General features: G+C 52.8%; 1 protein-coding gene across 1 annotated transcript; it reads left to right on the top strand.

Annotated features, from left to right (window-relative positions):
- The first annotated feature begins 1,630 nt into the window (after positions 1–1,630).
- FOXB1 (forkhead box B1) lies at positions 1,631–2,593 on the top strand. The gene has a single exon (XM_052672151.1). It carries the CDS (start codon positions 1,631–1,633, stop codon positions 2,591–2,593), a length of 963 nt encoding a protein of 320 aa, XP_052528111.1.
- Positions 2,594–12,365: the final 9,772 nt, after the last annotated feature.

Here is a 12,365-nt window from a genome sequence, read left to right on the forward strand (position 1 = left end):
CGCTTGCATTTCAAGCGGCCGCTCTCAGCCTCAGCGGCCATTTCAATATTAATGAAATTGTTTAATCTCCTAAATTCATCGTGTTTAAGTTACGTTTTGGTGATTTATTGACCGACTCCGAAAACGCTGGTAATGGAGTGGATGTGCATTCACCGCAAAGCATCTCCCTCCCGGGGCTCGCAGCCCCCTCGCTCCCGCCGCGGGATGACGGCACGCAGCGCCCCGCACCATCCCGCACCGCGGAGGCTGCCCGGGGCGCCCGCACGGAGCAGAGGCGCGGAGCTCCCGGGCAGAGACCGGCGGGGTGCGGGGACCCCACTGCGCCCCGCACCCCCGTGGGCCGAGCACCAACAGGTTCGCGAGCTGGGAGCCGGTGGGCCGGCTGGGGGAGACACCTCCCCGGGCCGGGTGCGGGGGGATCCCCGCCTCCTCTGCCCCGCACGAAGCCCCCGGAACGGGGCAGAGCCCGCCTGGGCTCGGCGAGGGAAAGTCCCTCGTTCCGGGCAGAAAGCCTCGCCTTCGTTAGCCAACAGCACAAATCAGATAACAATGCAGAACAAACAGAATACCACCGCCAAGCGATTTCCATGTCAAACATCGCACCGCTCAGCAGCTCCATTTGTAAGTGTGAATTGCGGACCGAGCTTCCTGCAAAGTCCACAGAAAGGTTGGCGCGTACCTCCCCTCCCCACCCCCCAGCTACTGAGGACCATCACACCGCAATTCCGCTGGCAGAGCCTTTTCACCCCTCGCCTCGTCTTCAAATGGAAATGATTCCCATTGGCCCAAGGTGTCCATGTAAATAGGTGTAAATGAAACCAGATTATGCCTTTCTCTCCAACCCCCTCCTCCCGCCGCCCTCCCCCTCCTCCCAAGGCGATTGTCATATGATAGCGAAGAAGTGGCACATTAATGAAGCGCCTCTACAGGGGTCTTTTCTGCTCATGTCACCACATAAAACTATCAGATGCTTGGAGGAAGGACATGGAGGCAACTACTTAGCTCACCGCGGCTGCAGAGAAGCGGGCGAGCCGCTGCCGCAACCCAGCTGCCGCCAGTGTAAAAGGAGCTGATTCAGCCCGCGGAGGAGAAGGGAAGGCTACGCAAAAGGATTCCCCGAAGCGAGCCGGGACTACAGAGGAGCGGAGCGGTCGGGCAGGGGGGCGAGAAAGGCGCCGCGGCACCGCCCTGGGGAGCAGCCCCGACTCCCGGCAGCGTCCCGGATGCGGACTGTCAACTTCCAGCAACTTTAAGGTGGGCATGCTCGGGGCTGCCGGGGCGGGGGGACGGGAGACGAGGGGAGAGGAGGGGACGCGAGCGAGCGGGAGGAAGTCCCGTCCCCCGGCAGAGGCTGGAACGCACAGCGGCCGCCGCAGAAGCCGGGCGGGCTCGGGGCCGGAGCGGGAAGGCCGGAGCGGGCAGCAGGGCGCTGCGCTGCTCTCCGCCAGCCCCCGCCGGCGCCGCGCGGCTCTGGGCTGATCCCCCCGCCCGCATCGCCCCGAGGGCCGCGGTCCCCGCTCCCCGTGCCCGCTCTTCCCAGCCTCTCGGACTCACCCCTCCGCCCCCCCCACCCCCTCCCCCCATCCCTGTCGCTGCCCTTCCGCAGATCTCCGCGGGTCCCCAAGCGAAGATGCCTCGCCCGGGCAGAAACACTTACAGCGACCAGAAGCCCCCCTACTCCTACATCTCCCTGACCGCCATGGCGATCCAGAGCTCTCCCGAGAAGATGCTGCCCCTGAGCGAGATCTACAAGTTCATCATGGACCGCTTCCCCTACTATCGGGAGAACACGCAGCGCTGGCAGAACTCCCTGCGGCACAACCTCTCCTTCAACGACTGCTTCATCAAGATCCCGCGCCGGCCCGACCAGCCGGGCAAGGGCAGCTTCTGGGCGCTGCATCCCAGCTGCGGGGACATGTTTGAGAACGGCAGCTTCCTGCGGCGACGCAAGCGCTTCAAAGTGCTGAAGTCGGAGCACCTGGCTCCCAGCAAGCCGGCCGACGCGGCGCAGTACCTGCAGCAGCAGGCAAAGCTGCGTCTCAGCGCGCTGGCGGCCACGGGCACGCACCTGCCCCAGATGTCCACCTACAATCTCGGCGTGTCGCAGCCGTCCAGCTTCAAGCACCCCTTCGCCATCGAGAACATAATCGCCCGAGAATACAAGATGCCCGGCGGGCTCGCCTTCTCCACCATGCAGCCCGTGCCGGCCGCCTACCCGCTCCCCAACCAGCTCACCACGGTGGGCAGCTCCATCGGCACGGGTTGGCCCCACGTGTACGGCTCCGGCGTGATCGACACGGCCACCCCCATCTCCATGGCCGGCGGCGAGTACGGCGCCTACGGCGTGCCCATCAAGCCGCTGTGCCACGGCGGGCAAACTTTGCCGGCCATCCCCGTGCCCATCAAGCCGACCCCCGCCGCCGTGCCGGCCCTCCCCGCGCTGCCCGCGCCCATCCCCACCATCCTCTCGAACTCGCCGCCCTCTCTCAGCCCCACGTCCTCGCAGACGGCCACCAGCCAGAGCAGCCCGGCCACCCCCAGCGAGACTCTGACGAGCCCGGCGCCCGCTCTGCACTCGGTGGCGGTGCACTGACCCCACGGTCCCTCCGCTCCGTCCCGCCGCACCTCCCTCCCCGCTCTCCGCTGTCGGCCGAGCGCACGGCGCAGAGCCGCCCCGCCGCGCTCCCCGTCTCGCCCTCGCCGCTCCTTAACTTTGTTTATCCTCTCCTCGGAGGTAAAGCGGAGCGGAGCCCCCCGCCCTCCCACCCGCCGCGCCCCGAAGCGCTCAGGATACCCTCGGCGTGCCGGGCACCGGACGAGCCTCGCCTCTTTCTTTTCCTTTGTCTGGGGAAAAGCAGGGTGTTACCTAGGACCGACCTTTAAAACCATAAACGGCACAAAACGGCCGCAGTCTCACCGCACGAAAGCGGCGGCGTCGCCGGTCTCCGAGCGGCAAACGCTCCGATTCCGGAAGCCCGGAACGCGCCCGTTCCCTCCGCGCGGTGCGAGTGAGGGCGCGCGGCTCAGGCGGCGGGGTCGGAGCCGCGCCGGGCGGGGTGCGGGGACACGGCGGAGCCGCCCGTGAAGAACCGGAGCGCCGCGGGGCGGAGGCGGCGGCGGGCGGCCCGGGAGCGGAGAGCGGGGCGTCGGGAGCGGGGCCCGGTGCTGCGGGGAAGCAGCCGCTCCGCCCCCGCGCCCGCACTGTTTACAAAGCGCGTGTTTCCCTGTAAATAGCGGGCTCGTATCTGTACTGTACATCACACGAGGTCCCCCTCGCAGTACATGTTGTAAAGTGGATGTCGACCGTAGTTTTCCGGTGGAAGAGAAATCGAAGTTGATTTGTCTGATAACTTCCGATTCAGACGGAGGTTCGGGGTTTCTTTATTTTTTTAATTCTGTAGCTATTTCACGGCTCACAAACGAACCAAACCAGCCCTTCGCAGGCTCGGCGCCGGCAGAGCTGTGCCCCGGGTACGGCACGGCGCAGGCAGGGGCTGGGGAAGCTGTACATGGTTGTGAATAGGAATGGTTATAAATGTGTAAAACGCACTTTTGTTTGAAACATTTTCTAGTTTTTAGGTAGTTTGCTGGAAACCGAACTGTTGTTCTGTCGTGAACTGCTTAAGTTAAGGAAAAAGAAAAAGCAAACCTCTACGAACAGCATTAGTGTCTATTGATACTGCAAAGAAATTTCTTTTTAACTCTTTTCTTCCTGTACAGAATGAGCATGGCATTTGAAATATCGGTGTTCTCATTCCCAGCATGTGTGTTTTAAAACAAAGGTTAAAAAAAAAAAAAGTGTCTACGTTAAATTATGAACCTAGTCGTCCAAATAATATTTTCTCATTAAAATATGTAAATGCAGACACAGCTTATTTGTCTTTTTGAAGAGTTTCCATACGAACAAGGGATGACATTCCCATCTCTGGACGCTCTTTCTCGGGAGATCGCTGCAAATGCAGTCATTATATCACGCCAGTGTTGGGGAAAAGTGGGAAAAATCGTCCTTACCGATGACTTAGTGAAGAGACAACACAGTGCGCGTGGTGTGTGTGTGTGTGTGTCTGTCTGTCTGTCTGCACACCGACCCACGCACACACTGACACGCAGAGCCACAAACGCCGCGCTCACGGCCGTGTCCGTGTGTGTGCCATCCTCATAGCCGCAGCTAGTTTTTCTCTGCGAAGCAGAGATGTGTGAGCGTCCACAAGACAGCAAACATAAAAGAGTATTAAAACTCTTACAGGATTAATTAGTCTTTAAGTCAGAATACTGAATTGTGGCAGTTGCAGTGTTTCCTACAAAAGGGACAGCCGCATCTGTTCCGAGTAAAAGTAGAATATGGAAGCCTTTCACTTGGTAATTTCCTAAAGCTCTGTAACCACTTTCCATCCCCGCTAAGCAGCAAGAAGCAAAGCTCGAAGCTCACAGCCCCCACCCCGCTGTCAGCGCGGTGCCCCTCAGACCGGGGCTTCAGCGGCCGCTGTGAGCGCCGTCCGGCACCGCCCGGCCGGGCCGGTCAGCCCTATGGGCATTTCGCAAGGATTCTGCAACTGTTGAACGTGACAGAAGCAATATGGAGAAATTAGGCAGTAGGTGTCTCGGGGAAGAGCCGGGTCCGCCAAGAACGCAGGTACACACAACTGAGTACTTCAACGCTTATTAGAAAGCAAATGACATTGTATTCTAATAAGCCGCCGGGATTCTTTGACTCCCCGTCCCCGATCTTATGGAGGTGAATCCCTGCCAGTGGTGCAGCCCTGAATTTCTGCACCAGGAGCAGCGTAAGTTCCCCAGTACCTACAACACGGTACTGCCGAACTTTTAAGTTTAATACAAAAGGCATTTAATCCTGGTGCGACTTTTTTTCTTTCTTGCTTTCTTTCTTTTTTTTCTTTTTTTTTTTTTTTTTTTTCCTCCAAGAGAACGGATCCCCCACACAGAAAAAGGTGGAAAATACATGAATCATTGGGCTGATTAAAATGCATGAAGCCGCTAAAGCTTGTCAGATGGGGGACAACTGAACTCATTCATCAAGTGCAGCCCACGATTATATCAACACGATCAGTAAAGAAAGCATTCAAAACTTATCACCAGATCAATGGACACAGAACTCGACAAACTTTTCCTAAACAAGCGCTGACCCACATTTTTAAACGACGAGGACTCTCTCTTTTTTTTTTTTTTTTTCCGTCTCATTTTATGACCCAGCACTCACAGCAAATCCTCAGAGATCCTCAAAGACGAAATCCGAGCCGAGCTCAGAAGACGAGGATGCACTTTCAGGGTCCTTTTTAACCCACACTCTGAGCGGGCAGAGCCCCGTAGCCCGGCCCCGCTGCCCGGCGCTGCCCGGAGGCAGGTCGCAAACAAACACGCCGCTCGGTGCGTCGCTCGAATTTACTGCTTTGACTTGGTAAATCTCCCTAATGGCTCAAGTCCAATGTCAATAAACACAGATCTGAAGCACAGCAGTGAGAGACAACGGCGGGGAGGGAAGGGGCGAAGGGGGTGCGAATAATCAGCTCCGACCGAGCTCAGCAGCGTGCTCGGAGACCACGGTAGGGTCGCGGGGGAAGAGAGTGCTATCTAGTTCTTTTTTGGTTTATTTGCCGGTGAGATGCTACCGGCCAAGCGTTCTCGCTGCACAGACAGCTCACCCCAGCCAGAAGGCTCTCTAGCGTCGGAAAGCTGCCGAGTGCACGAGGCAAGCGGCAGAGCCGGCCGCGCTCAGCGGCTCGGGCTTTCGCTGTGGGTCAGTGCACGGTACGTGAACCCTTTCTCGTCCGGACGGTTCTTTTTTTTCCTTTCCAACCGCCCCCGTCGCTCCCTCGCCGTGTGACGGGACACCGCCCGCAGCACCGCGTGCTCTACTGAAGCGAGCCCGCAGGCAGCAGCTCTCGCTCGCCCCTTCGCTGCCCCTCGGCACGGCTCTCGGGGCCGGCCAGGGCCAGGTGCGGGGTCCCGGTGCGTCCCGGCCCTGCCGCGCTCCTTGGGAAGAGGCACCGACCGCGGCGCTTCGGTGGCAGCAGGGCCGACTGATCTGCAGATCCTAATATAAATGTCACTCTGTGGGTTTTTGTTTTTGGTTTTGTTTTTATTAACAAAAAGAAACCGAGGCTGTGAAGCCTCGGAGGGGCTTTATTTGTTTCTTTTAAACTAACAACAAATTATCTAATTAATATGTTTCAATTACAGCATGAAAAAGAGAGGCTTTGGACCGCCTGCAGTGGGCTTACAATAGCCCCAGAGCCCACTATAAGAATTTACAATAACTTCACATCTGTTTCTTTATTTCCCACTTTTCGAGTCTAAAACTCCTCTCGAAATCACTTCAAACCGTGGCCCGAGTTATGAAATATGGTCTCCGTGCCAAGAAAAAAAACGGTGGAAAGAAGAAAAGGACAAAACTTTGCAGATCGAGGCTTCATTTGCAAGCTAGAAAGTGAAAGCCCCATTGAAGAGCATTAAACAAATATATTAGAATTCTGTCACTTTATGCAATTGAGTAGATCAAATAAAGGGTCCCAGGCCACTTCATTCACTCTCATTCACTTGAATAGAAAATGCAAAGAATAGCAAACCTAGACTGGGCCACCGATGTAGATTTAGCCCTTTTTTTCTAAGAGACAAAAAGGCTGAATTTTCACAAACACATTGCTGACTCGGGGACTAGGAAACCAGCGCTGAAACTCCTTTGGAATTTAAATTCATTTTATCTTCCTCTCTCCTTCTGGGTCCGTTTGCGCTAGGACGCGGGCTGCACCGGCACCCCCGTTTGCAAGAAACACAACATCGTACAACGCGACCCGCGGGTTCCACGTTTATCCCGCCGGGCCCCGCCGCGGTTCGGAAGATAACGTTTTTATTTAGCAGGGTGAGAGAAAAAGCAGAAAAGGCCGCCCGCAGCCCCTCCGTGGGAAGAGCGGGCAAAGGCCCCCGCCCGCCCCCCGCGCCCGCCGAACCGCGCCGTGCCGCCTCTCTCCGCGCCGGGCTGCCAGGGGAGACCTCGAAGCGGCGCCCCGGCCGTTGCAGCGAGAGCGAGGGGCGAGGGCCGAGGGCTGCGGCGTGCGGCGGAGCAGCGCTCGGAGCGACGCGGCCCCCGGGCGGCCCGGTCCCGGCGCAGCTCCCCTCCCGCCGTCCGCGGCCCCGTGCGGCTTCACCGCAGCCGAGCCCAGCGGCACCCGCCCCTGCCGCTGCCGGGAGCGGCTCGTGCCCCTTCTGCGGCCGCCGCCGCATAAAGGCCCTTCATTCTGCGCTATTTAGGAGGGCCTCGGCGTTTATTAAGTAGTAACTCGAGTGTTTTGCATTCATTAGCGCGGCTCCTCAGAGAGGCATTACGGCCAAGAATAATCTCACGCCACGGGAAAACTGCTTTTCCACTCCCTCAGCCTACGCGGCACTAACCACCCGCACGCACCAGGCTTATTTGTAAATATTTTTCCCAACGATGAAACCAGAGCACGCAGGGGCAGCACTTCCCCAGTGCTCAGGCCGTCCAGCTGTGTTGTGGCTGTGCCCCGAGCTGTGCCCTGCTGCCCAGCCTCATGTCACGAGTGGCTTCAGCTCCAATCTTGGGGGCAGACTGGTGCCCGTTGGAGCATTCTGAACCTCTTGGTCCCAGGGCTGCTCCCATGAGCAGCCCCACACATCTGCTCTAACAGCCCAGGCCAATAACTGCAGGGCCAATTTATTCCTACTATTGGCAGTGCCAATGGATCTCCAACCGAACACGGAACAAACATGAGCTCAGCTGAAATAACCACAAAGGCTCCAAAGCCTCTGTTCAGAAATGTCTGGACATTGCCACACACTCTTCCCAACCCTGGCCAAAAATATGTGCTGGAAATATCAGGTCAGCACTAGGCCAGATGGAAACACCCTTACATGCCCTGCAGTCTGCTGCAGGACATCGGGCTGGGAGCAAGGGAAGCAACCTCCACAGCCAGCCACACGCAGAGGGCAACCATCTCTTCAAAAAACACAGCTCGTGGGCTTCCAAAGCACAGATCCGCATTTTCTATTCAGCAGAGCAATAGCTGCATCCCATTCCTTCCCACGTCTTCCTGTGTTTCTCTCCTGTTGTAGCCTTTGTGGATCTGATAGAAATTGCCAGATGCAACTCCTCAGCTCCACGATGAGATGCAGAGCGCTGGGGAGCTGAAAGGCGCAGTCAGCACTGTGTGCCTTCATGCAACACTCCTGCTAGGACCAGAGCTCACGGGGCTGCACAGTCACAGCCCTCCAGCCAGAGCCCTGGCCCGCTCCACTCGGGGCTCTGTGCTCTCCTTAGCTTTCTGCCATGTGGGGTTATTTACATCAGGAAAGACTGCTCAGAAGGATAGGATTAGGCTGGCGTGGGCCTGCTGAGAAAGCCCACAAACACACAAAAACACAAACAATTTGTATTTTCTCTTAGTTTGTGCTTGATGTACTTGAGCCCTGGCTGAAGACAGTTTCATAATTACATCTTTCTATTTCTAGGCTAAGGAAGTTCTCTGGAGAATAGGGAAGATAATCAAGAGACTGATCCCTATCACATGTAAATGGGCTCCAAATTTACATTACATTGGTGGCAAGGAGAACGTTCTAACAGATTCTAATAGAGAACATTCTAATGAGACACTAACAAATACCAGTTCATTCATTGAGCTGCAGCTTCCTCATCCTTCACCGATGTAGAAGGGCCAGATCTATCTGAAGGCTCTGAGAAACAGATCTACTCTCAGAAGTGGATGCATGCAGGCTGAACACCACGGAGGTGCTTCCCCTGATACCCAAAGGCACATTTTCCAAGTGAGGCAATTTCAATCATTTGCGATTCGCACGACTGGTGCGGGTACGTCCTCTGAAACAGACACAACCCCTGTGATGAACAACTCTGCAGGGAGGGAAGAGCTTGTGCCTTGCTGCTTTCTTTATGCTCTGAGTTTTCACACCCCACCAGTCATTCAGCCCGCTCCCACAGCAGAGCTCACCTTAGCCATATTTGTGAGCACTTTGTACATTAATTGGGGATTTCAGAGAACAATTTTAATTCCATTAAAATCAATTGAAACCATAAAGTAAATTAAATGGGGCCAGGATATCACCCTCAAGTATTTTTTTCAAAACATTCAAACACTTTTTTAAGTTGGCAAATATTCTGCCTTTCTCTCATTTGGGGGTCACCATCAGCCAGCAGACTGATGCTGATAGGTAGGTCAGGTAGAGTGCGTACACAGGCACCGTAATGCTGCACAGTTATGGGTGCCTGGAAACTGTAAAACAAGTAAGTTCTTTTTCTGTTCTTCCTCAAATGTTAGCCTAGTGCTTTCGGACCATATGCCAGAAATGTTCTGTTGTTGTTTTTAGTCACATCTAGAGCACACACCAACAGAACTGCCCAAAGAAGGTTCAAACTCAGAATACTGGGTTCTAAGTTCCTCTTTTCTTTTACCAAAGTGCATCTGTTTTTTGAGTGTTTGGAGGAAAGAAGAGCAGCCCAGAATCCCCTTTTTTAATTGGATAGGATAACTTTCAGGCTGTGGACTGAGCATTCTGTGCATTAACAAAATCACAGTCCTAAATACTTAGAGATAAAACAAGAAAAACATGAGAGACTCTGTCTTTTCTGTGCTTGGGTTAAAACCACATTATCTGCTTTTTTGTATCCCTCAGTAAGACCTCAAATGTACTTCCTCCGTCTTTTTCAAATGACAAAACAGACATTTGAGATACTCTAATATTCAGTTCTCCAGGATTGTTAAGGAAAGCCACCAGGCGCAGTGAGACGTGACGTAACCATCAGAGCTACTCACACCGGATTTTCTTCGGAAATCATCACTAAAAGAGTGGGTGGATGAATTCCTGTGATGGAATTTCACTAATGACATTAAACCTGACAGTATTAGGCCACGTCTCCACTGTAGAAACGTTGGTTGGATTTGATCTAACAGGGTGAAGGACCCATTAATTTTCTGTAGCATTTCTATACTGGCAAACTCCTTAGTAAGTTTAGTTATGCTGGTATTAAAGCTGTTGGTGTTTTCTGGGAGAACTTAAAGCGTAAGTCACATCAGTGAAAGCACATTCGTCAGTGTAATCTATTTCCATAGGATGAGGCTTGCTGGCCCTGCTGCCATGGCAGACATCTACACAGCCACATTTTTTCCAATTGCTGCCCTGGTGATGGTGTAGGCATTCACTCATGGATGCCAGCAGCCCCAGGCAATGCAGACAGGGATTAGCTCCATCAGACCATATGGCTGGTTATGCTCCCACAGGACAGACAGCAAGTCCAGAGACAGGCAGCAGTGCACAAGAGGGCTGAAAGTGCTGCTGTGCCCACACAGCTACAGCCTGCAAACCCAGAGGGGGGACACCTCCAACTGCAATCAAGCAAGGGTTGACTACTCCAGAAATTACCTTATTCTCTTCTTCACCCACTGAGTGAACCCAGTGAGGGGCAATTAGCAATAAACTCCACTGTCTGTATATAGTTACAAGCCCTGTTACTGTTTCTATAGAGCTGCATATTATAAATCCCATTACTGTCTAAGATGGCTTGGGCCATGCCTTCCAAATCCACTTGCTTATCAAGCTCTGCTTCCAAAGCCTGGCTTTTGAGAGTTCTCCCTGACGCTTTGCTTTTTCCTTCTCTTTCTGAGGATATACAAGATATGCTGTCTTTTATTTTTGAGCCTGGAATTGTTCTGAAATGTTTCCATCAAGATCAGGCTGTTTTGAAGTCATCAAGCAGGAATCACCAGGGGCACCTGCTGCACGTTCACATGAAGGTTCACCATTGGAAAACAAGCCCCATTCTGCCTGTAGCACTCAAATTCTATCCAACTGGTCAGCTCTTTCTACCTGCAATTGCTGTGTTGGAGTTGTGCATTGGAGAACAAGTTTTTTTTCCCTCATTGGTCACAGGCATGAATTATAAAACAAAGTGTATTTCAAAAACAACTTAAAAGCTTTGTCAGACCACAAAGTCCCTGACAGAACCATCAGATCATACAACCACCCAGAGCACCAGAAAAGAAAAAAAACCATGCGATATCAAATACTCTTGATCGCTCATTAGCCTTTGCAGTAAGGGCTGTATATACATCCAAGTGCCACTGTTTCACTGTTTGTCCAAAATACTAAAAGTCTCTCAAAAATAGTCTCTGGTCCTGATCAGTCTGCATCGTCAGTTCCTACAACCAAAGAAAACAACCAAAATACTCAAACTGTTTCTCCATGACCAAGCTCTAGATGATCTTTTTTTTTTCTTCTAAAGTAAAGAGACACTGCTTAAAAGGACAGTTCTGGGGTCAAATGCCATTGCAAAGAAACTCAATGGGATGAATCTGAGTCATTAACAATGCGTCCTTATTTCTCAGTGCAAGTCAGGGAGGTTATGGTTCTGTGAATATGGATGTGGCACAGTTGGGTAGGAGGTCAGCAGCACAGAGTTAAATACTATTTTCAGCATTGTCTTCTCCTTCAGCTTCTGAGGATACAAAGCAGAAGCTGTCACTATTCATCCACTTTAGCTCTGAAAATACCTCTTATGAAGGCCAAGAACTATCTTATAGAGAACCAGCAAGCTTCACTATATAAGCTTGGATCCTTGGAGCATCCTGACATGAAGAATTCCCTAAACCTCTCAGCACAGCAATGGTAAAAGCCTTTCTCCTCTGAGGAGTGGGGGGATGTGAACCATGCCTGTATTCACAGCGACGGCTGAGAGGAAAGCCTCTGGCTCAGGAGAACTTGGAGCAGGAGTTTTGGTTGTTTTTGTTAGCACAGGTAATTCATACACCTGAAAAGCTTGTGCCATAGCATCAGGACTTAAATTTGCCTTGCAGAAGCTCCACCACCCGGCCTCTCTGTGGGCCTTAGGAAACGTTTCACTCTTCCAAGCATGCTATATTCACTGTTCCTTTCTCTGTGATAGTAAATAGTGACTGTACATTTTAGGAGAGAAAACTTCTCTCGTAAATATTTACCTATTCTGCATGGACTCTCTTTCTACATAACCTTTGACTCTGAAGGCATTATGACTGATTCTTATTGTCTATATGGAAGGGAAAAACCTACTAAATTATTGTTTTAGCTGTACTAACTACAATAAGCTGCCTGAGCAAATCTAAATCTCTTCCAGAACTTCCTGATACCTCTTTTGCAGACTCCTTATTTCAAGCCAGCAGAACTAGTCTAATTTTAGTCACACAGAGAAAGACAGAAGTTTATATACAAAGTTCCTATGCTGCTGAACAATGTATGCAATTGTCTGCTATGTGCACAGAAATCACCATGCAAGTTAAGATTAAGCTAATTGGCATGAAAAGGTGATGGATTTTGGTTTTTTTTTTTCACAATATAAGCACATTTCT

This window comes from Tympanuchus pallidicinctus, unplaced genomic scaffold, assembly GCF_026119805.1.
Source record: "Tympanuchus pallidicinctus isolate F22 unplaced genomic scaffold, pur_lepc_1.0 scaffold12, whole genome shotgun sequence".
NCBI classification, from domain to species: domain Eukaryota; kingdom Metazoa; phylum Chordata; class Aves; order Galliformes; family Phasianidae; genus Tympanuchus; species Tympanuchus pallidicinctus.